The sequence below is a fragment of the Staurois parvus genome, unplaced genomic scaffold (assembly GCF_062004578.1).
Source record: "Staurois parvus isolate SC_StPar_1 unplaced genomic scaffold, SC_StPar_1.0 ptg000198l, whole genome shotgun sequence".
Classification (NCBI taxonomy): Eukaryota; Metazoa; Chordata; class Amphibia; order Anura; family Ranidae; genus Staurois; species Staurois parvus.
The window spans coordinates 14,667,134-14,692,238 of record NW_028317994.1 but is presented as its reverse complement, the minus strand read 5'-3'; the positions used below and the strand labels follow the sequence as shown (position 1 = coordinate 14,692,238).

The 25,105-nt window shown below is 40.3% G+C and overlaps 1 protein-coding gene across 1 annotated transcript in view; it reads left to right on the top strand.

Moving 5' to 3' along the window:
- KDM4C (lysine demethylase 4C) overlaps positions 1-25,105 on the top strand; it is a 543,890-nt gene that overhangs the window by 370,665 nt on the left and 148,120 nt on the right. The window contains exons 14-15 of the mRNA XM_089678131.1: positions 2,879-3,092; positions 10,524-10,600. Of these exons, the coding sequence (XP_089534257.1) occupies positions 2,879-3,092; positions 10,524-10,600 (291 nt within the window). The remainder of the gene's footprint in view (positions 1-2,878; positions 3,093-10,523; positions 10,601-25,105) is intronic.

The window sequence follows — 25,105 nt, the reverse complement described above, 5'->3', positions numbered from 1 at the left end:
ATTAGGCTATTAAAGCTTGCGGTTCACCTCCTTTGGAACCTACTTGTATAGGAACTCCTGTTTATAAGATAACCATGAAATGCGACATGTGCTGTGGAAAAGTATCCTCTCACTGGGTGCCACTCCAATGTCTTCTTTTATCCATGCGGTTCTCCATATATAAGAAAAATCCTGACATGGTGCTTTATCGTTTTAAAAGCTTTAATGTGTAGCTGACAGGTGGCACTCACATAAATCGTATAGTGGTAGTACAGCTGTCTCAGACCTCCGCTGACTGTTGGAGCTGTGCGCTCGTGGTCCGATGGCCGGACTGACTCCCTCCGAGTGACGTGAACAGTCCCACCCCTACGCGTTACGCCACTGGTCACGTGGCTTCATCAGGGGTCAAATCCCCCTGATGAAGCCACGTGACCAGTGGCGTAACGCGTAGGGGTGGGACTGTTCACGTCACTCGGAGGGAGTCAGTCCGGCCATCGGACCACGAGCGCACAGCTCCAACAGTCAGCGGAGGTCTGAGACAGCTGTACTACCACTATACGATTTATGTGAGTGCCACCTGTCAGCTACACATTAAAGCTTTTAAAACGATAAAGCACCATGTCAGGATTTTTCTTATATATGGAGAACCGCATGGATAAAAGAAGACATTGGAGTGGCACCCAGTGAGAGGATACTTTTCCACAGCACATGTCGCATTTCATGGTTATCTTATAAACAGGAGTTCCTATACAAGTAGGTTCCAAAGGAGGTGAACCGCAAGCTTTAATAGCCTAATTGCAGGCTATCCATGAGGTGAGCACACATCTTCACTTGAGGGAGGAGGCACAAGCAGTCACTTATTTAAAGATATTGAAGATTTTTCAGCACAAAGTCACTAATTTCTCTGTGGGACATTATTATTATATTATATTACTATATTATTTTTTATTTAGTAATTTTTCACTGTTTTTTGAATTTTGCTGATGTGAGTGGATTTCTAGAGATTCACAAATGCAGTCATCTATGTATATCATATACACATTTTTTATTGGTTTAGATATATAGATTGGAAGGTTGTGAGCGCAATACTACATTTTTATTTCACGATGATCAGAATACTGTTGCTGGCTTCAGTGGCTGTGCTGACACTGGCTTGATTAGCAAAAAGAATAGTATTGCTGGCTTTACTGGCTCAGTTGGCACTGGTGTGACGGTGATTAGGAACACTGTTGCTGTCCAATAAGGTACACTGTTGCTAGCTACACTGGGACAGGTGTGAGAGGTTACAGTGGGATATGTGGCAGGTGGATAGCTGCACTGTTTTATACACACTTTACTCTGGTGGGCTAGCGATCAGGGTCACTGGAAGCTGGTGTTTTGGTATAAAACTATGACAGATGCTGAAATCACTCACAGGACGCTGAGAAACAGCTCTCTGCTCTTACAGACGATCTCATGGTACAGGACTAATGTTTTTGGTTCTGTACCCAGCCCTCTTTTTTCATCTGTGTCCAAAGGAACAATGAATACAGGGTGTGCCACTGTGTACTCTAGATGCCATGCACAAGTGCTTGGAGAGGAGGACAAATGGGTCCATCCACCCGCATCAAGGAAGCTTCCAACTGGCTGTTTATATGCAATGGCTGGATGGGAAGCTGATAACATATACCATATACAATTGAACTGTATAATGTTATGTTACAATACTTGCCCAACAAGCCTCATTAAAAACGTATTAAAACAGATTATAGTAGTATACTAATTATGAGTGTATGAGGGACCTTTTTGGTGTTTTCTATTGTCGGAATATTGAGTTTATATTAGTTGAGAGGGCTAAATGTTAAACCAAGTTAGGGAAGGTTAAAGTTCTTTACAGATACAAGAGAATGTTAATTTTAATCTGGATGTTTACAAATTTATCAGCGAATGTTTGTATGTCTGTTGGCTTTTCCTGGTGCTTCTTGCCAAAGCCAGCTAGGGTAAACAGATAGCATACCTGTGATGGACCTTCATGACTGATTGTGATTTTCTACAGAGGCAGCCAGCAGAGCTCACCCTCTCAATTGGGACAAACTTGCATGTTTAAATGATGATCATTTGGATGTGTGTTTATTTGACTCCTGGATTGTATATGTGCAGCATTCTAGCAACACAATGGTGCCTTATATAGGCTGTCCGCAGCAAATTAAGTTTGCTACAGTTGTAATTGATTTTGGTTAGTGTAAAACAATAAAATATAGTTGTTCTTCAATATTTATGTATTGTATTGTCTGAGAAGGTTTTCATTTGTCATGATATAGCTGGTTGTAGTTGAGTCATATTTATCTGGACTTGTCCAAGCCACTACTTCTGTTCCAAATAAGTGGCCTGAAAAAGCGGCAAAATGTATTCAACATTACAGAGGAAGTCTATTTGAATGTAAATAACTACTAATTATAGATATACATATTGTTTGCACTTGCTATGACACCTGCCTTAGGTTTCCAGTTTGAGGGTGGCTCCTTCCTCTTGCAGCATCCTATGGAGCCACCCTTAAATGCATAGATTAGTTGTGTCTCTCTACATGTTGTATCAATGGAAACACACAGCCCTGTAGGTTAGGATGGCAAGGCACTCCCCTCTCCCTTCCGCAGGCTAACAAGACTGGTTGGATAGTGCAAAGTCTGCTCTTAACTCTTACTTGTGAAGACTAGATGTCCAGTAAACCGCATTGAGAGAGCAGGAACCAACAGCATTGAAAATTGTAACCCTCATTTGGTGGGGTAAGAGTTTTAGCATATCATTTACTGGGGAATGTTTATTTTATGTGCTCAGTGTGTAAAGCTACAAAAAAATTCTGAAGGTTTAATACTACTATAAAGTAACGTCCCTAAAATTCTTTTGTTTTTTTCCTTTTTAGTCCGAGACCTACAACGATGATGTTCAGACTTATTGGGACACAGTCTCAAGTGAAATTCCTGCAAAGCAGAAAAGAACAAAACCCTTGATCCCAGAAATGTGCTTCATATATAGTGAAGACAACACAGAATATTCACCAACAAATACCTTTATTGATGATGATGGCAGAAGTCAACTTATTACCTGCACTAAATGTTGCGTACAGGTTCATGCGAGTAAGTATATATTCTGACTGAAAAAATGTCATTAAATTGTGCAGTAGACCTGACGCCCAGTACTAGGCCTTCCAGTCTTGATCTCAAAATGGGTGTGCACATATTTTAACTTGAGCATAGTTTTTAAGTGGTCAAATTAGTAGTAGTAGTATTTAACACTACATTTAGTAATTTTTAATGAATGAACTACTTTAATGATGATGGATTTTTCTTGGACACAGGAAAGTTATTTCTTACACAGGACCATTAAGTTATGCTCCAACTCCAGGTGAGTGGACACATTGGCAAATAGCAAATCTTGACTCATAACCTCATCCACACTCAGCATTGCCTTAGTGTTTTTGCTAATGTCTGTAGCTGATGGACATAATTCCTTTGTTTTCTGTTTTGATTCAGTACATAAAGATTTACAGCAGCTCCATAAAATATGGCCCAAGCTCCATGTGACTATGGGATCTCTAGATTCCAGGTACTGGGACATTGGCAGGCTACCCTTACCCTTGACTTGTACTGTGAATGTTGTACCCTTTCTATGCGCTGAGAGCATGCCAGAGATGATTCAAGGGGTTAAGGATCTGAGGACTTAACCTCAATATATCAGTTGGAGACAGTCTTCCTTTCGCTATCTCCTTTCTTGGACAACACACCAGCTTTGGCTCAGATACAGCATCTGGTTTTTCTCCCACACCTTCTGGTTTTTCTCTCACACCTTCTGTGGCTTCTCCCCCTTGGACCTTTGTTTCTGAATAGGAATTTTCTGCTTCCATTACCAAGGTGCTGAAACAATTGGCAATCATCCTCAAGGATTTACAGCAGTGTGACCAGAAGCAATGTAGGTCACCATCACCACTGAAGCTACCTCGGTAGTTTCCTCTCCCACCCTTTTTACGGTTAGAGAAGGAAGGGTCCAGTGAAGCGGATGCCTCTGATGGAAGAATCTAAAAAAGGTGCTATGACTACCAACATTTCCCAAACATGAGGGTCCATAGTGAATGACATGAAAGAGTCCTCCTGTGAGGAGCATGCTTTGACCTCCAACATTTCCCATGTAAAATGAAGGTCCACAGTGAATTTGCTCACAGAGGTGGTTCAAAAAACCTGAAACTGTCACTGCCAGAACCCTTATGATCTAAGGTCATGCAAAGTTCCCAAACAATCCAAATGCTTTCTGATGCAGCCTCATACTGAAAAGTGTCTGTACAAGGATTGGGTTCATCCAGGCAAACCATGTGTGCCCATCAAGTGGTTTGCTCAACAATGTCCGACGGTAGATAGCATCTGCAATAAGTTAACTGTCCCAACAATAGACCCTGCTGTGTTATTTTTGAATAGGACTCTTACCGTAAGTGAATTCTGTACAAGTGTCTGTACAAGGATTGGGTTCATCCAGGCAAACTATGTGTGCCCATCAAGTGGTTTGCTCAACAATGTCCGACGGTAGATAGCATCTGCAATAAGTTAACTGTCCCAACAATAGACCCTGCTGTGTTATTTTTGAATAGGACTCTTACCGTAAGTGAATTCCGGTTTTTAGGTTCCCAAAAATGAAAAATTTGAGACCCTCTTTAAGGTGTCCTTTTCCTTGACAAGTGTTGCTATGCCAACCTCTAAATCATTATGGTAGAATCAGCAGTCCAGCTGCTCTCCAAGAAGTGGACCTCCTTCTGAATTGGCAGAACTTCATGTTCTAGCTCTGTCCCTGGTGCTTATTCTGGGATTGTAAAAATAGCAAGCGGAATTCTTATTCCTTCAATGACTGGATCCTGGAGAGTAATTCCTCCACCAGGAAATGTTTCATTCATTCTGTTTCTGGTTGGGAATGGCAGACATAGACCTAATGGCATCCAGACTCAGTCACAAACTGGACAGGTTCACCTCCGGGGATTCTTGGGCCCTTGGAGTGGAATGACCTAGGTATTCTGTTAAGTATGGAGGAATAAATAGCCAGCAGTCTCACAAAAGGATTTATCTGTCCCTCTTCATCTCCAGCAGGTGCAGATTTCTTTTTTTTTTTTGTCCAGAAAGACAGTTCCCTTGATCCTTGCATTGGTTATTGTGGACTGAATAGTATCCCCAATAAAGTGACACTGAAGCTTCATTTTTTTAAAATAACAAATATGTCTATACCTACCTGCACTGAGCAGTGATTTTGCACAGAGCAGCCCCAATCCTCCTCTTTTTGGATCCCTGGCAGTGCTCCCGGCTCCTCCCCCTTAAGCAGTGCCCCCAGGGAAAGCCACTTGCCCTGGGGGCACCGCTGCGTGATCATTCCCAAGCCACTGCTCTATGTGCCTATAAGACATATAGAGCTGCAGCTAAGCCCCACCCCCTGCTCTTTCCTCATTGGCTCACTGGCTGTAATTGATAGCTGCGGGAGCCAATGGGGGGGAAGAGTCCCCAGACAGCAGAGGCTGTTGAGAATGTCACTGGATCAGAAGGGGCTCAGGTAAGGATTAAGGGGGAGGGGGGGGAGCTGCACAAAAAAAGGTTTTTTACCTTCATGCATAGAATACATGACGGTAAAAAATTGTGAGCCTTTAGAACCACTTTAAGAGTAGATACCCACTTCCCCTCATTAGTAAACTCTTAGATCAATTCCATGGGGCCACACGCTGTAGAAATGCGCCTTTGAGGTTTCTGAAGTGCCTTTTCTAGAATGCAGCATATCCAAAGGTGGCCTGTGCATGGATGTCTGGTATTGTGGATTGGTCCCTTTAGGCCCCCTCAGGGATTCTCATGTTTTTGTTCCAGCTATATTATCATATACATTTTTGACAATTATTCCTCCTTGGTGACCCCTCTACCAGTTCTCACCAGTAAAGCTGATAACGCCAAGAACTGGCCCGAAAGTGCTGTTAATGACTTTCTAGCTGGCATTTTTTTTATCTGTCCTTCAGAAACCATTTCCCTTTCTCACTTCTCTTGAAGTGTACCAGCCACAACTGAGGCCCTCCATTCTATGAACTCAATTTGGCCTCAAGTCTGTAATTCATTGTTGTAGGCCACCCAACACCAAAAATAGTTTGCTGATCAATGCCAGCAAGCTGTTCCTATCCTTAATTCTGGTGAATAGGTTTGGCATTCTACAAAAGTATCTTCCCTTTCAAGTTCGTACCACTCTTTATTGGTCCCTTTAAAAAAATTCTGTCCAGAATCAATCGAGTTACTTATAAATTATGAACAAGAAAAAGCTAACTTTTCCTGGTCTTACGAGTAAGCCCTGTCTGGTGACATGGGCAGAGACTGTCACAGTGACTATCAGCTTAAAAAAACAATGAAACTTGTGTGGTGTCATTGGTGTGTGGTGATTTGCTTTTTCCTGTTTGTGTGTTGGAGCAAGGGCAGATCTACATATCATCTGCACCCATTCACAATTCTTTCCATGACCTCGTTATTGAAGCCACTAATTAGTGCCCTGGAAGCGGAAGGCGCTAACGCATCTTCATCATCAAGAGCTCTGGAGAGGACCTCCTGTTCTTTAGGCTGTTTCTCGGTGATCCCATCCTTGGTCAGAGTAGGTTTTCTCAATAATTCTGTGACAAGACGCCTTTTGGTTGTTAAACTGCACTTTTAAGTACAGACTCAGGGGTTTCTCATACTGCATTAAAATGCAAATATAAGTAACAAAATTAGGCATTTTACAGTCTTATCTATGGGCAAAATATAAAATCTATATTTATTTCCACACTGTATTTCAATTAATTCTAACCTACTCCTATTAATCTAAACAATCTTGAAGTTTGTAAACGTATTTGAATTCTACACCATATTTTCACTCTATACTGTTAGTATGCACTGGTATGGCACAGAATTCAGAGTCTGCCTTCTGAACTACTAGGTAGTAAGAGGAACAATTTCAGGAGGTATAGCAAGTACAAGAATTACTGCTTCCAGGCAGCAAGGTACCATAAGATATGTAGTACTTAGAAATCTTAAGGAGCAGAATTCATCTGCAAAACATGCAGGGAATCCAGGAAGTTGTTGAAAAAGATAGCCAACAGAAGGGCAGCACTTAGAGCATGAAAGGAGTTTTTCCGAGTAAGCTTATATTTCTTTGCCAAAAATAACTAAGGTTTTTATTGCTATTATAATGCTGACGTTAGTAAATGAAAGTGTATGCTGTGACCATTGAACTCCTTTAAATAAAGGCTATAAACAGGAGACAGGCTCAAGTTAGAAGAGGATGTATATCTGTATCAATACTAATAAAAAGGTATACAGGCTCTGTTGATATTTAAAGGAGAAGTACGGCCAAAAGAGCTTTGGCTGTGGATCAGAGGAGTACAGTTCGTTCTGCACTCCTGTGACCCGTTTTCAACTGACAGCGGGCTGAAGCTTGCTGATGTCACTCAGCCAGTCCAGGCTGGGGAAAGATCCTGACTTTAAAATCGTGATTCACCCCAGAGTCTGGAGTGTCACCTGGCTCAGCCTGTCGGGGAGCCTCTGAGAGCCTGAGCCAGCTGCTCTCTCCTCCTCCACAGCCAAGCACTCCATGGAGCGGGGGTGGAGAGGTGGGGGAGGCAGAGCAGACAGCGGTGACTGACAGTCACAGCTCTTTGCTCAAAGCGGTGGTGAGATCTCAGTGAACAGCAGTCATGTGATCGCTGAGTTCTCACACTTAGAGCCGACGGGGGACAAATGTAGCATTGCACCATTGCTGCAATCAGCTAGGTAAGTATGATTTGGGAAAAAAACAAACCCATACTTCTCTTTTAATTTTCAGGAGTTGGAGGGAAAGCTGGCTGGCCCAAGTTAACTTTTTCTTGGCCGTAACTTCAAGCTGTTTTAGGGGAAACTTCTCATTTCCTTCAGTTAAATAGTTTTTCCATTAATTTCTTGCTCTGTTCTGTAGCCTCCGCTCAATGGAATCTCTGACTCAGAGTTTTTGAATGGGAAATCTTATGAATGGTATGTAGCATGAATGCAGCCCATTCATTACACACAAAGAAGGTAAAATGAGGATCAGAGATGAATGTTGTTTATTCATTTTACATTAAGCTGGACACAAACAAATCCATTCATTGACTAAAAGGAAGTAAGGAACCTTAACAAGGTTTTTTTGATGAGTGATGAGTAACCCGCCCCCTTCTGGGAAGGTTGCAGTGGCCAATCAAACATCACCATGAAATTGTATTAAAGTGATACTAAAGGCATAGTTTTTTTTTTTTTTTTTTAAATAACAAATATATTATACTTACCTGTTCTGTTCAATGGTTTTTCACAGAGCAGCTCCGATTCCTTTCTTGGGTCCCCTGCTGGCACTCTCTCCTTATTAGCTCACAGGCTGTGATTGACAGAAGTGGGAGCTAATGGCTCCCGCTGCTGTCTTAGCCAATGAAGTGCGGGAACACGGTGACAGCTGAGTCTCCCATACACATTGCTGGATCGAGAGAGACTCAGGTGAGTATTGGGGGGGCTGTGGGGGGAGCAGCACACAAGGTTTTTTTTACCTCATGCATACAATGCATGAAGGTAAAAATCTTCAGCCTTTACAACCATTTTAAAGCAATGGGGAGTGGCTGGTGTTGCAAGGTGTCTAAAAAGTTCAGTGAATGGTATCTCAGCGGCAACATGGGCCAGGTTCAATGCATGCACATGGCTTTTTGGAGACATGTCAAAAAAGCGCTACCTAGTGTGGAATAAACATGATCCTCAGGGTAAAGCTGCTGCAGGCAGCCGAACGTAGTCAGTGTGAGAGGTAGGATCACAGTGCAATGGAGCAACATTTGAACATCAAGTTCTGCTACAAATTGGGGAAAACGACGATGGAGACGCATGAAATGTTGATGCAAGTATACAGGACGGAAGCTGTGAGTAGAAAATTTGTTTACAGCTGGCTCAAAAGCTTTTGTGGGAAGGAAACGACTGAGGATGAGCCTCATTCGGGTAAGCGATCGACAAGCAGAACCCCAGACATGATCGAGCGAGTGCGACAAATGCTGACACCAGATCGGCAACTGATTTTTTGGATGGTGGCAAAGGAATTGGGCATTAGCAAGGACACGGTGCGCACCATTGTCCACGAGGATTTGGGTAAGCGAAATCTCAGTTCCCGGTTTGTGCCGCACAAGCTGACAGATGAACAGAAGGCAAAACGGATGAACATTTCTGAAGAGTTCATTACCATGTGTGACCAGGATCCATCCTTTTTGCGAATCATCATCACAGGGGATGAGACCCGTTGCTACCAGTTGGAGCTGGAATCCAAGTGACAATTGATGGAATGGCATTCACCGTCTTCCCCGCTACCCAAAACGAGTCACCTGCTAAAGTCCAAGGTCAAGACAATGTTGATCACCTTCTTCGAAAATTCTGGCATCATCCATAAGGAATTTGTTCCTGCGAGTAAAACTGTGAACTCCACAGTCTACAAGGAAGTTTTGAAACAGTTGATAGGAAACATCCACCATGTTCGGCCAGAGTTGCACAGAACTGGACAGTAGATGTTGATGCACAATAACGCGCCTGCACACTGTGTGAACCATGTGTGCCAATTCTTGGCTCAGCATGGCGTACTGGGTCTGGCACCTGCAGACTTTTTTCTGTTTCTCCTCCTGAAGAGCATCATGAAATGCACACGTTTTGCTTATGTGGTGATAATCTAAGAATGATTGACAGCGGTTCTGCAATCAGTTCCTAAGTGACCTTTATGAATGTTGCCAAAAGTGTGTTGTGCAGGATGGCGATTATTTTGAAGGCCAGTAAAGGTAATGTGTTTGTATCTCTGTTTTGTTTGTCTTCTGATAACATTCACTGAACTTTTTTAGACACACCTCGTATCTAAATGGTATGTCCAATGCATGGAGTGGTCAGTTTTTTTATGCTTAATGTGGCTAATATTCTAGTTACTTGCCTAATTACTTTTATTCACTAAAATGCAGAACCATTTTTTTTTTACAGGTCAAGGTTTGGTAAACATTTTTGCTCGTCCCTAGTCCTGACCTAGTTGATGAATAAAGCTAAATCTATGCTCAATCTTGTATAAACATTTGTACATGCAGCATTGTAGTAATGCTGCTGCAGAACAAAATGTAATGTCTGTGCATGATTAATAATCTTGGGAAGACACAAGCATTATGCAGTATGTATGTGGCAGAACGGAAATAAATTGTCTATGTGTCTCACTTTTAGAGTAAACTATTGAGTCTGTGCTGTCACATATGACCTAGTATTAGAGGATTTATATGCGGTATTATACCATGCAACATATACATAATAGTTGTCATTATTTTCTGCTAGCGTGCTGTCTTATAGGGGAAACCTTTAAGAGTCTAAATACTTGATATTTGTCTGAAATGTCAAGGACACTCTGTCTTGGTTATTTTCCCCTTAAGCCTGTCGTGTTCTTGCTCCATACACCGCTGAGTTTCTTGAAGATTCAGAGACCAAAAGGGGCAGAATTCATTAATTAACTGAATTCTCTCATTACAGGTTGTTATGGTGTTCCTTCCCATGAAATTCATGATGGATGGATGTGTTCTCGATGTAGAATTGGAGTTTGGACAGCAGTAAGTTGCATCATTTATTTTTAGACTCCAAGCATGACAGAATAGCATGAAGGAAGTGATATTCAACAGCCAGGAACTGACTACAAGACTGCTATTATTAAAAAGAGAATCTCCCCAGTAACCACCAAATGACTATGCAAATCAGAAAGATTTATCACATAATAAGCTGCAGCAATACAATGTGGACATTTCTGTGAGAAACACAAACGTGTATAATCTAGCATCACAGCGTATCTATTTCACGAAAGCATACACACCATTCAAATGGAGAAGTGATTTTGTAGTCTGCATATGTACTGGATTTTGCCATGGATTTATATATAATGCTGCAGATCCATTTTCGTTCCTACATTTGTTTCAGTGCGTTATGAAGAGGAGAGGTTTTGACGGCTTGAGTTCTTGGAAGCTCATTGTAGCTTCCTTTATGGTCTTTTGAATAATTATTATTCTGGAAGATTCTTGAACTCAGATGATGTAAATTTACTACTTGCAGTCCTTACTAAGAACTCTACTAAGCACTAATGGCCACCAAAACCATTACTGTGAAAAAAATAATACTCATAGGAGCTGCTGACAGTCGGCTACTAGGATGTCACAACTGAGCACATATAAAGCAAAGAAAATCCAAACCATGCCCATGATGCAATAGCAGATTTTCTGGAATGCTCTCTGTAAGCTTTCACCCAGCATAATTTAAGAGATATGATGAGCACAAACCTAACCTTTACAGGGTATCAGGTACTAGAGTGCTAATTAACTTTTCTTTACTTTGATGAAATTGAAGCAATATAATGTGGTAACATTGTGATTTCATCATGTTTTCATTTTAATACCATGTAATTTGTCAAATAGACAGATTTTTAAGACCTATTAATGCAAGAGTAGTCAAAAGAGTAATTATAGAATCTCCAACCCTCATCCAAAAAAGTTGAAATATATAAAAGATTTTTAGGAATCCTGTCATAAGGAAAACATGGAGAATGTCTTTGCTGGCCACCTCCTGAAAATGCAGGTTGCCTGGTTGTCCTGCTAATCCTCTTGCTAAAATACTTTTCCCTTTCCAACATTTGGGTACTGTAGGCACCTGGGTTTGACAGATGACTTTGAATATACCTTCCGTGGAATTCACTTTTTTACACAGAAGTATTGAAGAGCTAAAATCCAGCTGACAACTGTTCTTTTTAGGCTGCTTTTATTTCACTTACCTTTCCAGCCAAATAGTTTTTTTTCTCTTAATATTATATGTAAACAACAATTGGGAAGATGGCACATTGTTTAGGCTACACAGGCTTTTAGAGTTTAGCCCTTAGTATGGATGGAAATGTGCAGAGGATGTATGTGTGTCTGCCACAAATGGAACCAGATCCTTTATGCTCTGTGCTAGACCCAGTAAAGAGATGCACTTAAAACCATCTTTATTTAATGAAAATCTTTTGCCTGCTTTCAAGGCCCCTCCTTTTGTCTCTAGTTTAGGGTGAGATAAATGTGTGTATACAGTGTATGTATATATATATATGTATGTATATATATATATGTATGTATATATATGTATATGTATATATATATATGTATATGTATATATATATATATATATATATATATATATATATATATATATATATACACACACAGTTAGGTTCATATATATTTGGACACAGGCACAATTTTAGTTTTTTTTCAGGTATTTACCAAAACATATTCAAGCTATAGTTATATAATGGATATGGGCTGAAAGTGCACACTCTCAGGTTCAATTTGAGGGTATGTACATCCAAACTGGAGGAAGGGTTTAGGAATTACAGCTCTTAAGAGAAGCCATCCCCCCTTTTTCAAGGGACCAAAAGTAATTGGACAATTGAATCAAAAGCTGTTTCATGGCCAAGTATGGGCTACTCCTTCGTTAGTTCTTCATCAATTAAGCAGGTAAAAGGTCTGGAGTTCACTCTAAGTGTGGTATTTACATTTGGAATCTATTGCTGTGAACCTACATCATGCGTTCAAAGGAGCTGTCCTTGCAAGTGAAACAGGCCCATTGTAAGGCTTCAAAAATTAAACAAATCGATCAGAGAGATACAGTATCTCAAAGACGTGAGAACACCCCTCACATTTTTGTAAATATTTTATTATATATTTTCATGTGACAACACTGAAGAAATGACACTTTGCTACAATGTAAAGTAGTGAGTGTACAGCTTGTATAACAGTGTACATTTGCTGTCCCCTCAAAATAACGCAACACACAGCCATTAATGTCTAAACTGCTGGCAACAAAAGTAAGTACATCTCTAAGTGAAAATGTCCAAATTGGGCCCAATTCGCAAATTACAAAAATGTGAGGGGTGTACTCATTTCTTTGAGATACTGTAGCAGCAACATTAGGAGTGGCCAAGTCAACAGTTTGGTACATTCTAAGGAAAGAAGAACGCACTGGTGAGCTCAGCAGCATAAAAAGGCATGGACGTCCACAGAAGACAACAGTGGTGGATGATCGCAGGATCCTCTCTATGGTAAAGAAAAACCCATTCACAATATCCAGACAAGTGAAGGACACTCTCCAGGAGGTGGGCGTATCATTGTCAAAGTTTACAATCAAGAGAAGACTTCAGGAGAGCAAATACAGAGGGTTCACCACAAGGTGCAAACCATTCATAAGCCTGAAGAATAGAAAAACCAGATCAGACTTTGCCTTAAAACATCTAAACAAGCCAGACTAGTTCTGGAAAAGCATTCTTTGGATGAAACCTAGATTAATCTGTTCCAGAATGATGGGAAGAAAAAAGTGTGGAGAAGGTTTGGAACAGCTCATGATTAAAAACACACAATGTCATCTGTAAAACATGGTGGAGGCAGTGTGCAGGTATGGGCATGCATGTCTTCCAGTGGTACTGGGTCATTGGAGTTTATTGATGATGTGACAGAGGACAGAAGCAGCCGGATGAATTCTGCAGTGTTTAGAGAGATACTGTTAGCCCAGATTCAGCCAAATGCAGCAAAGTTGATTGGATTGCGCTTTACAGTACAGATGGACAATGATCCAAAACACACTGCAAAAGAACCCAGGAGCTTTTGAAGGAAAAGTGGAATATTCTGCAAAGACCCACAAACAAAGAACAACTGAAGACAGCTGCAGATAGAGCCTGGCAAAACATCAGAAAGGAGGAAACCAAGTCTTTGGTAATGTCCATGGGTTCCAGACTTCAGGCAGTCATTGCCAGTAAAGGATTCTCAACAAAATATTAAAAGTGAAAATGTGATTTATGTTTATATTCATTTTGTCCAATTACATTTGAGACCCTGAAAATGGGGGGACTGTGTATAAAAATGGTTGCAGTTCCTAAAATGTGTACTCGACATTCATGTTCAACCCCTTGAATTAAAGCTGAAATTCTGTACTTCAAATTCATTTGGATTGTTTCATTTTAATTTTATTCTGGTGGCATACAGAGCTGAAAGTATGAAAATTGTGCCTGTGCCCAAATATATATGGACCTGTGTATGTATGTGTGTGAATATGTATTTGTGTGTGTATGTATGTATGTATGTATGTGTGTGTGTGTATATATATATATATATATATATATATATATATATATATATATATATATATATATATTACAGTATATACACTCTATATTTGTATTATATTATTTCTCCCAATCCATAGATCTTGTCAAGTGTAAGTGTGTCCGTCCACCATAATAGTGTCAATAAGCAATGCCTTATAGCAATATTACCAATGTGAGGAATGTGAAAAATCTTGGAAACTCTTGTAGCAGAAGAAGTGTATCTCTCCACAAACTCCAGGGTGTACACTCCTCAAATATGCAAGCTCACCAAAATCCAGTGAATTTCTTTTAGTAATAAGATGCTGTAACTGTGCTTGTGGATTAGTGACCCCTTATTCAGAGGTAATGGTGTTCTGTCCCCTTCAAATCACTCATTACATAAAACATGTAATAGCTTTATTAAATTAGCAGTAAAGTCGATAAAACTCACAAAAGCAGTGCGCAGGTGAGCCCCGAGGGCAAACTATTGTGATGCCATCATGCATGGAAGGTCAGCCACATGCAATGAATCAGGAAGTGCTAGTGGTGTGGACTCTTGGGATGAGTCTGTGTTTGCTGTACTTAGTGCTTAGTAAGCCCTAAGTACTTAGTAAGCCCATCACTGAGAATCTTCCAGGAAAGCACAGGTTCCATTTTTGTAATTGGTTAGTCTCATGTAGGTATCCAGTTTTCTCTATTTAGAGCCCTCACCAGGTTGGAATTTGTATCCATGGTTGTTGTTTCAGGTAGTTAGGAGCAGTCTCCTTTCATTTTCAAGCTGCTTTTTTTTGTTTTTGTTTTTTTTAAGTATTGGAAAGTGAATAGCTGATGACAAACTTTAATTTTGCTTTTTTTTTTTTTTTTTTTTAATTTATGAGGGAAAAATAAATCAAATGTAACATTATAGGAAACTAAATTTTTAAAGTGTTCTTGCATGGCAAGACCACTTACTGTTATCTCACATATATATTCTTATTATTATAGCCAAATTTACCACCCTAACTCCTCCCACAGTTTTTACACTACATAGACCGTAATATACCGAAACGTGCGGATTGTTCCTGATTGGTGTGCTAGTACTTTGTGGAACGTTTCGCCGAATGGTTCATGAAATATCGGTGTTTTTGTGGTGAAATTGGTCCCATAGGAATGAATGGCGGAATGTTCCAAACTAGAGTGAGAGCTGACAAAAGCAAGAGTGTGAGCTGAAAAATCAGGACATGATTTCTAAACTGCCATCACTCCCTCATTTTCAAGCCCACCTACACAAATCTTATATCAAAATGTTCAGCTATCCCTGCTGTCACTAAAAATGTCCACGGCTAAGCCATAGTCCTGATAGTTTTAACAATATGACCATTTGTTTGCAACTCACGCCGCCCATTGACATTCATTGAAACTCTACTCTAGCCACCTCAAATTTGAAGGGCAATTTCTAAACTGCGACTGTGCCTTCATTTTTAATATTTCAGAGACATACTATGCATCAAAATGTATGTCTGGGTCTTGTTATTCTCACAATATAAAGCTCTTCAGTGTAGAATTTATAATTTTTAAACTACAACCGTTTGAAGATGTCAACCACCAGTGAAGTGAGCAAGTTAGAGCAGTTTATTTTTAACCGCTTTTCTCTGCCCTTGCTGTAGAGTGAGTTGCCATAGGAACCCAGGTGTGTGAGCAGGCAGCAGAGTGACAAGCCACTCCACCCAGTTACTCCGCCCACTCCAGTTGTAGATTACTGGTGGAGACAAAAACACTTCACACAATTTCCCCAGAAATTGTAGCTTTTCTAGTTTTAAATAATACTTTTCTAAGACAAGTCTGGATATACTCTGCTGTCATACCCATTAAATATGGTTCCTACTTTTATTCTGTATAATGAAATTCATAAAGCTGAAATTGAATGTTTTTATAGGACTGTAAACTACAACAGGTTTCATAAAATCTAACGTTTTGCCATGTCCAGTCTCTTGGATTAACTTAAAAAAAAAAAAAATTAACTTTGTGGACAGTAATATTGTAAAATATGCAGCAACATCTATTGTAAAAAATATTTTCAAATGAATACACTGATTATGTGAACATTTACCATCCAAGCTGGTTCTTGAGAAATCCCACTGATATCGTCTCTGATATCATTGTGATCTCATCACAGCTCCTGTCACCATCTCGGAGCAGGATAGAAATGATTCAGCACTCCCCTGCCTTTGTCTGATGTAACTGACTGATGAATGCTGCAGAGATGCAAGTATGAAGGGGAAAAAAAGTTTTAAAATGTTGTAAAATACTCTCTTTTCTATTAAGTTTGGTCTGTGTGTGGGTGCTTTGGATTACATTGGCGTTAAATGTTCACACAAACCTGTGCAATGTCTTTCAAAGTATTTGGGTTGCAAACCTGGGAAAACAACATTGTTCCTGATTGCACACAAACCTGACTCTTATCTTAGTGCTATGCAAATGATTTATATGATAGGAAAGAAATCTTTCCTAAAAGAACATTCTGGTACAAATTTGTGCCGTAGAAGGTGGGATTTCTCCAGGATCCTGATGCCTGCAAAATGTGTAACTTAATTACAGGCAAGTGATGTAACTAACACTGTTGTGATTTTTTTTCTCTTTAGCTAAACTTCAAGTTTAAATTTCCCTATTATCATTTTTAAACAGCAGTGGCAAAAATATGTATATATGTTTATATGTACAGTATGTATGTTTACTCTAGTTTTCAGATGTGCAGTTTCGCAGAAAGAGCTCTACACAATGTATCTTTTTCCTGGCCTTTCACTTCTGTGTCATTTTACAATGGCCATCATTTTGCGTAGGACTAGCTACTGCATGTAATTATTTGATAGGTCACCTGACATTGGATGTCAGTTGTTAGTGTATATAGCAGCTAGGTATAGGGACCTCTAGAGTTCTTCTACCATTTTGATATCTTCTAGCTTCTAGAATGCTCTCGTTATTAAAAGTGTTATTGAAGATTGTGAATTGTGTTCAGGCTGCTGGGCATATCTGCCTGTTGATCCTACTCCCATTGTTATGGATCATTTACTGTACTTAGCTAGTAGGCACTGTAACCTTGAAGACATTTACACGTTCATCGTGCACTGCAGAGGTAATAATGCAATCCAGATTACTTGTAGAACTTTATATTTGGCACTATAATGTGTATAACTAGTCTATTTATTTTAGCATTAGTATCCTGCTGTTTACTTTTGATTTTTTTCTACTCCCTACTTGAAATAGTTGTGGAACCTCTTTTGCAACCAGTGGAGTTGAAATAGGGGTATCCTGACATTCCACATCCTTTAGGTAATGTTTCAAGTTATAGCTTGATCTGAGCGCTCTTATTTTTCTGAGAGCAAACTATGCAACAGCTTTACAGCACAATGGGTGTTGGGCAGGCACCTGAAATATGGTAGCAGATGATCATATGTTTTATATCTGAACATTCACTTCAAGATCTGCTCAAGGTCAGGATCAAAATTGAACTATAGACAAAAACTGTTGCATGAAAAATCCAAGGTACTTATAGCTTACATAATGATATGCTGAAGTGCGTAATATATTTAGGCTATACTAGGGCAATCATTTTTTGTTTTTTAGAATCCATTCTCTCTGGGAAACCAAGGTACAGTCTATGTCCCGATCATAAAACTAGATAACAAACAACTGGCAATGTTTGGCTTAATTTAGCATTACTTTAAGCCTTGACCTTTGAGTCCAGTCTTTAAGAGTACTCTGTGGTGGTGAAAAATTAGCTCTGGTAGTATTGTTTTTGTAATACAGGATTTATGTAGTGCCAACAGATAAGCTAGGTCCACAACTGCAATTTGCTCGGTCATGCAACACTGTACCCAGGTTCAATTTTTATAATTTTTTCACACAAATAGAGCTTTCTTTTGTTGGTATTTAATCACTACTGGGTGTTATTATTTTGTTCTATATAAAAAAAAAAAAAATGCCGAAACGTTTTGGGAAAAAAAACACGTTTTTCTTAGTTTCTGTTTTAAAATTTTGCAAATTAATTTTTCTTCATAAATGTAGGACAAAATTTATTCTGCTACATTTCTTTGGTAAAAATAACCCAAATCAGTGTATATTATTTAGTCCATGTGAAAGGTATAGAGTCTGCAAGCTATGATGTACACAAGGGGCGTACAAGTCAAATCGTGACTTTCAAGTTTATATAATAAAGCTCCATGCACACTAGAAAAAAAGCTGGATGTAAAACGCTGATTAAAATTTTTGTCCTGGCTTGTAGTAGTGTTTTAGTAGCGTATGGAAGCATTTAGGAGCATTAGCATTTTATTAGCATATTTACAGTACATGTAGGAAAAAAAAACTTTTATGAGTGTTTTAGTAGTGTTTAGGAGCATTCCGTGTTTTTTTTTTTTTTTGGTCAGAAAACGCTCCCAAAAACAATTTTTTTTTATTTGTTGCTAAACGCTGAAGCTTGAAAAACACTACTAGCATGGACACATAAGATAACACTATTTAGCTTCTAGGAGCAGAAAATAAATGCTGATAGCAGCTTCTAGGAAAAAACGCTAGTGTGCATGGAGCCTAAAATGCAGTTGAAACTGCATTTATTTTTTTACATACTCACCTGCTACATTATGCATTTATCCCAACGTTTAACTAATGCCTGGAAAGCTTTGGCATAGAAAGATTTGCCAGTACGCCTGAACCACCCTAGGATAGCCTGCTTTAAACTTTTCCGCCCGGCCAATGGCCGTTTGGCGGCCGGCAAAATCCCTCAGCATTCCGGGTGGATGCCATATGACGTCCTCCCGGGCATGCGCAGTTTGCGCGCCTGCAGAGCCGCGCAGCGGCGCGATCTGTCACCGGCCTCGTACCTCGGACACGGCCGATGACAGATCTGAGTACTGGCCCCGTTGCCTGTACCATGTGACCTGCTATGACCAATCACAGCAGGTCACATGACAGTTGTATACAATGGATGGCTTCATTCATGCCATTCATTGTATACTAGTGTGTCTAGCTGTGATTGGTCACAGCAATCACATGCACAAGCTGGGCCAATGTGATTAGCCATGGCCAAATCACAGCTAAGCAAAAAAAAAAAAAAACCCTGAATGAATCGGTCATTCAGGTAAATGCTTGCTTATAGCAAAGTAATTCTTTGCTATAAGCAAATTGTGTAAAAAAAAAAACAAAAAAAAAAAAACACTGATCACTTCCCCAAAGTAGTACAATGTTACTATGGTAACATTGTACTACATTTGGGCATAGTGAAATATGAAAAAAAAATCTTGAAAAAAAATGTAATAAAAAATTAAAAATAAAAAAACAAAAAAAATTATATATATTTTTTCATACTGTCACCAGTCAGTGTCCCTGATCACCGCCATGCCAGTTATATGATGACGCTGTACTGCACTGGTGACAGTATGTAAAAACAAAATAGTGAAAATAATTTTTTTAATTTTCCGAAAAATTATGACAAAAAAATACAACTTCAGAAAACTCGCCATGCCTCTTATGAAGTACGTCGGACTGTCTACTTTGCAAAAAGTGGTCATTTGGAGGATATCTGTACTGTTCTGACATTCTTGGACCTCAAGAAATTAGATTGGTTGTCAGTACTTCAGGATTGATCAATTTTCAGATCTATACCATAGTTTGTGAACTCTATAAATTTCCTACAAACTAAATAATACATCCTAATTTGGGTTATTTTCACCAAAGACATGTAGCAGAATACATCTCGGCCTAAATTTATGAAGAACAATTATTTATTTGAAAACTTTTATAACAGAAACAAAGAAAAACGTTTTTTTTTTTTTTTAATAAATTCTGTATTTTTTTGTTAATTTAGCAAAAAATAAAAATCCCAGTGGTGATTAAATAGCACCAAAAGAAAGCTCTAGTTGTGTGAAGAAAATGATAACATTTTAGTTTGGGTACAATGTTGTATGACCGCGTAATTGTCATTCAAAGTGTGAGAGCACTGAAACCTGAAAAATGGCCTGGGCAGGAAGGGGGTAAAAGTGCCCTGTATTGAAATGGTTAAATTGTGCAGTTTTACAACAGGTTATGCATCGATTATCTAGGATCAGCCATTCCATGTGCTGAGTGTTCACAGGAATGATTGCTGTGGGCTGGGAACCAGCATGGCTAGGATCGTCAACCATCTTTGAAACGTTTATACCTGTCACGGTCTGGGGTCAGGTTCAGAGACCAGTTGCTATAGCAGTGTAAGGCTTACCTGAAACCAGCAGGATAAGTACACCAGCAGGTCATCCTGGGAAATGATGCAGGTTCACCTGAGGTGCGGGATCTAAGCACTAACCGGTTTTCACCAGAGCTCCTAATGGTGGAAATGGATTTGGCTGCGTGTTAGTACCAGGTCGCAGTTCTCAGGATCACCCCACCAGGGAATGAGCAAGCCGGAATCCAATAGCAGATAGAGCAGGTAGGGATCTAGCAGAAGCGGAGTCAGTCAACAAGCCAAGAGTCGGATGAGGCAGAATCGTAGTCCAAGAACAAGACAAAGGTCGGTAGCGAAGGTATAGACGGCAGCAGGGGAGACAAGCGAGATACTGGCTGGAGAAGGCACAATAATCTGGCAAACAGGAAATGCAGAGACATGGCTTTTATCAGGAAGTTCATGGGAGGAGCAAGGGGTTCAAGATAAATAAGGTCAAGGTAGGATCATCCAAATAATTGTCAAAGGAGCTGTCCAGCATTCCAGGTGGCTACGCAAGAAGAAACATTGCCTCTCATCGCAGAAGGCCCAGGTTCGGACCCAGGCTCTGACAATACCATTCAAATATCTTACTGCGGTTCAGTGTCTCATCACTCTACTGTGCTTGAAGTCTTCTGTAGATATCCGTGGGTTTTAAACCTTTGTTCACAAGAAACTTCATCACCACATGCTGTTCCATGCACACACTAACACTGTTGTCTGCCATCTTGATTAACGGACTTTGGATTGGCCCGTGACATGTGTCCTATCATGAATAGGACACACTTGCTACTTACTACTGCGCATAGTAGCACCACACTGGCTATATTTGAAAATGTATGATTTCTGCTGTACTGAAAGCCTGTCTACATACTTTTATCAGAGTAGCTCAATGTCACCATAGTGACACTGTACTACTCTGGGGGAAGATCAGGGATTTTTTTTCACTTTGTGATTGCTGTTACAGTTACTATCACTGTAACCGCAATTGTTTGAACTGTCATGAATGGATTTCATTTATAAGAGCTGTGCTTATTGTAGTGATGCTGTGATTGGCTTACAGTTATCAAATGGTACAGGGTTTAGTGATTGTCCCAGGTACCATGTGATAGCTGTGGGCCAATCACAGCATTACTATAGGAATCACAGCTGTTATGAATGAAATTCACTCATAACCGCTTTGTTGACATTGTGATCATGTGATTGCATAGTGATCATGATTCCCAAGCCGCTAACTGAAGCTGGGTACCGGGAACCTTAATCCACTTTTTCCTTTAACTGGTTGCCACCCAGCCACAGTGTTTTCACTGCGGCAGGGCGGCACGTCTGCGCAGAGTGCCGTTTTTTAACGTCGCTCTGCAAAACAGGTAGGGGGCGTGCAAGGCGCGTGCCTACCCTACCCACCATTTGTAGACGCTATAACTTTCACGTAAACCAATTAATTTGCACGTATTGGAATTTTTTTTAGCAAAGACATGTCACAGAATACATTTTGGCAGAAATTTATGACTAAATTTTGATTTTTACATTTTTTTACTGGACATGTTTTATAGCAAAAAGTCCAAAATATTGTTTTTTTTTTTTCTCAAAATTGTCAGCCTATTTTTTTTTAAAGCGCAAAAAATAAAAAACGCACAGGCGATCAAATACTACCGAAAGAAAGCTCAATTTGTGGGAAAAAGGGATAAAAATTTAATTTGGGTGCAGTGTTGCATGACCACACAATTGTCAGTTAAAGTAACGCAGCGACGTAACACAAACCGCTTCCTGACCGCCCTATAGTAGAAATACTGCTACAGGGTGGCACGGGGGCACAAAATCACATATACAGTCAGGTCCATAAATATTGGGACATCGACACAATTCTAACATTTTTGGCTCTATACACCACCACAATGGATTTGAAATCAAACAAACAAGATGTGCTTTACCTGCAGACTGTCAGCTTTAATTTGAGGGTATTTACATCCAAATCAGGTGAACGGTGTAGGAATTACAACAGTTTGCATATGTGCCTCCCACTTGTTAAGGGACCAAAAGTAATGGGACAATTGGCTTCTCAGCTGTCCCATGGCCAGGTGTGTGTTATTCCCTTATTATCCCAATTACAATGAGCAGATAAAAGGTCCAGAGTTCATTTCAAGTGTGCTATTTGCATTTGGAATCTGTTGCTGTCAACTCTCAAGATGAGATCCAAAGAGCTGTCACTATCAGTGAAGCGGCTTGCTATAGGCTGAAAAAACAAAACAAACCCATCAGAGAGATAGCAAAAACATTAGGCGTGGTCAAAACAACTGTTTGGAACATTCTTAAAAAGAAGGAACGCACCGGTGAGTTCAGCAACACCAAAAGACCCGGAAGACCACGGAAAACAACTGTGGTGGATGACCGAAGAATTCTTTCCCTGGTGAAGAAAACACCCTTCACAACAGTTGGCCAGATCAAGAAGACTCTCCAGAAGGTAGGTGTATGTGTGTCAAAGTCAACAATCAAGAGAAGACTTCACCAGAGGGTTCATCACAGGATGTAAACCATTGGTGAGCCTCAAAAACAGGAAGGCCAGATTAGAGTTTGCCAAACGACATCTAAAAAAGCCTTCACAGTTCTGGAACAACATCCTATGGACAGATGAGACCAAGACCAACTTGTACCAGAGTGATGGGAAGAGAAGAGTATGGAGAAGGAAAGGAACTGCTCATGATCCTAAGCATACCACCTCATCAGTGAAGCATGGTGGTGGTAGTGTCATGGCGTGGGCATGTATGGCTGCCAATGGAACTGGTTCTCTTGTATTTATTGATGATGTGATTGCTGACAAAAGTAGCAGGATGAATTCTGAAGTGTTTCGGGCAATATTATCTGCTCATATTCAGCCAAATACTTCAGAACTCATTGGACGCCGCTTCACAGTGCAGATGGACAATGACCCAAAGCATACTGCAAAAGCAACCAAAGAGTTTTTTAAGGGAAAGAAGTGGAATGTTATGCAATGGCCAAGTCAATCACCTGACCTGAATCCGATTGAGCATGCATTTCACTTGCTGAAGACAAAACTGAAGGGAAAATGCCCCAAGAACAAGCAGGAACTGAAGACAGTTGCAGTAGAGGCCTGGCAGAGCATCACCAGGGATAAAACCCAGCGTCTGGTGATGTCTATGCATTCCAGACTTCAGGCTGTAATTGACTGCAAAGGATTTGCAACCAAGTATTAAAAGGGAAAGTTTGATTTATGATTATTATTCTGTCCCATTACTTTTGGTCCCTTAGCAAGTGGGAGGTACATATGCAAACTGCTGTAATTCCTACACCGTTCACCTGATTTGGATGTAAATACCCTCAAATTAAAGCTGACAGTCTGCAGTTAAAGCACATCTTGTTCGTTTCATTTCAAATCCATTGTGGTGGTGTATAGAGCCAAAAATGTTAGAGTTGTGTCGATGTCCCAATATTTATGGACCTGACTGTATATATGTGATTCGCGCTCCTGTGGTTTTCATGCCCCTCCCAGATAGCGTCAGATTGCCCGTCAGTACACCAGTCATCACATTTAACCCCTTGATTGCCAGGAGCACGCTCATGCACAATAAACCTCCATTGCTAGTATAGTGTCTGAACGGGTCAATATCTTTGATCAGATCAGCACTATACCAGCGTTCACATTAGTATAGTGTCCCCAAAAACGCAGCGTTAGTGGGATCAGCCCCGGCACCTGCCAGCACCTGTGTTCAGCCCCTACGTTTACCCCCTCCCCCTTTCTCCCCCAGCAAGTGCACTGTCAGTAGGTCACTGTCACTTGATACATTGCACACAAAACCGCAGTGTTCGCAGAATCAGGCCTGATCACTGTTAGCACTTGCCGGTAAATTTGATGACTCTCATATGCAGCAGAGTGCCAGTGCTAGTGCCGCTCTACATTTTGGTGAACTGGCGAGTACCAGCGGTCTAGTACATCTTGGTCTTTCACATACCTCCTTGATTTTTGGAGCTGTTTTTCATGGAATACCTGTATGCGTTGATTGTGGATCAAAGCAAATTATATGCAAAACAATTTATCGGTGCCAACCCAAATTCAAACCTTGCCAGACCAGTTGCATGGAAACTCATTACGGTTTTCGAATTTACAGGTTTTTTGGGCCTAACCCTCAACATGGGCATTACTAAAAGAAATTAATTGCGGTTGTATTGGTCCGCAGACCCGATTCAGCATATGCCCGTGTTCTCTGCTGCCATGGCCAGGCATAGATATGAGAGTGTAATGTGTTTTATGCATTTCAATGACAATACACTCTGTCATCCTCGGGGTGACCCTGAATTTGACCGGCTCCACAAAATTCAGCCCCTCGCAAATCACCTTAACCAAAAATTTGCAGATGTCTATACTCCCCAGCAAAACATCTGTGTTGATGAGTCCCTCATTAATTTTTCTGTCCGCCTTGCATTCAAACAATTTCTCCCCTGTAAGTGTACCAGATATGGGGTCAAGATATAGAAGACCTGTGAGAGGGCAACAGGCTATACTTATAAGTTTTGGATTTATGAGGGAAAAGATGGTCACGTGGAGCCCCCTGGATGCCCAGACTACATGGGGAGCAGTGGCAAGATGGTTTGGCACTTGGTGTCATCCTTTTTCCATATGGGGTACCACTTATACGTGGACAATTTTTATTCAAGCGTGCCACTATTTAGACATTTGTTCAGTCTTGAAATTGGCGCTTTTGGCAAAGTGTGACCTAATGTGTGCCCACCATTAGA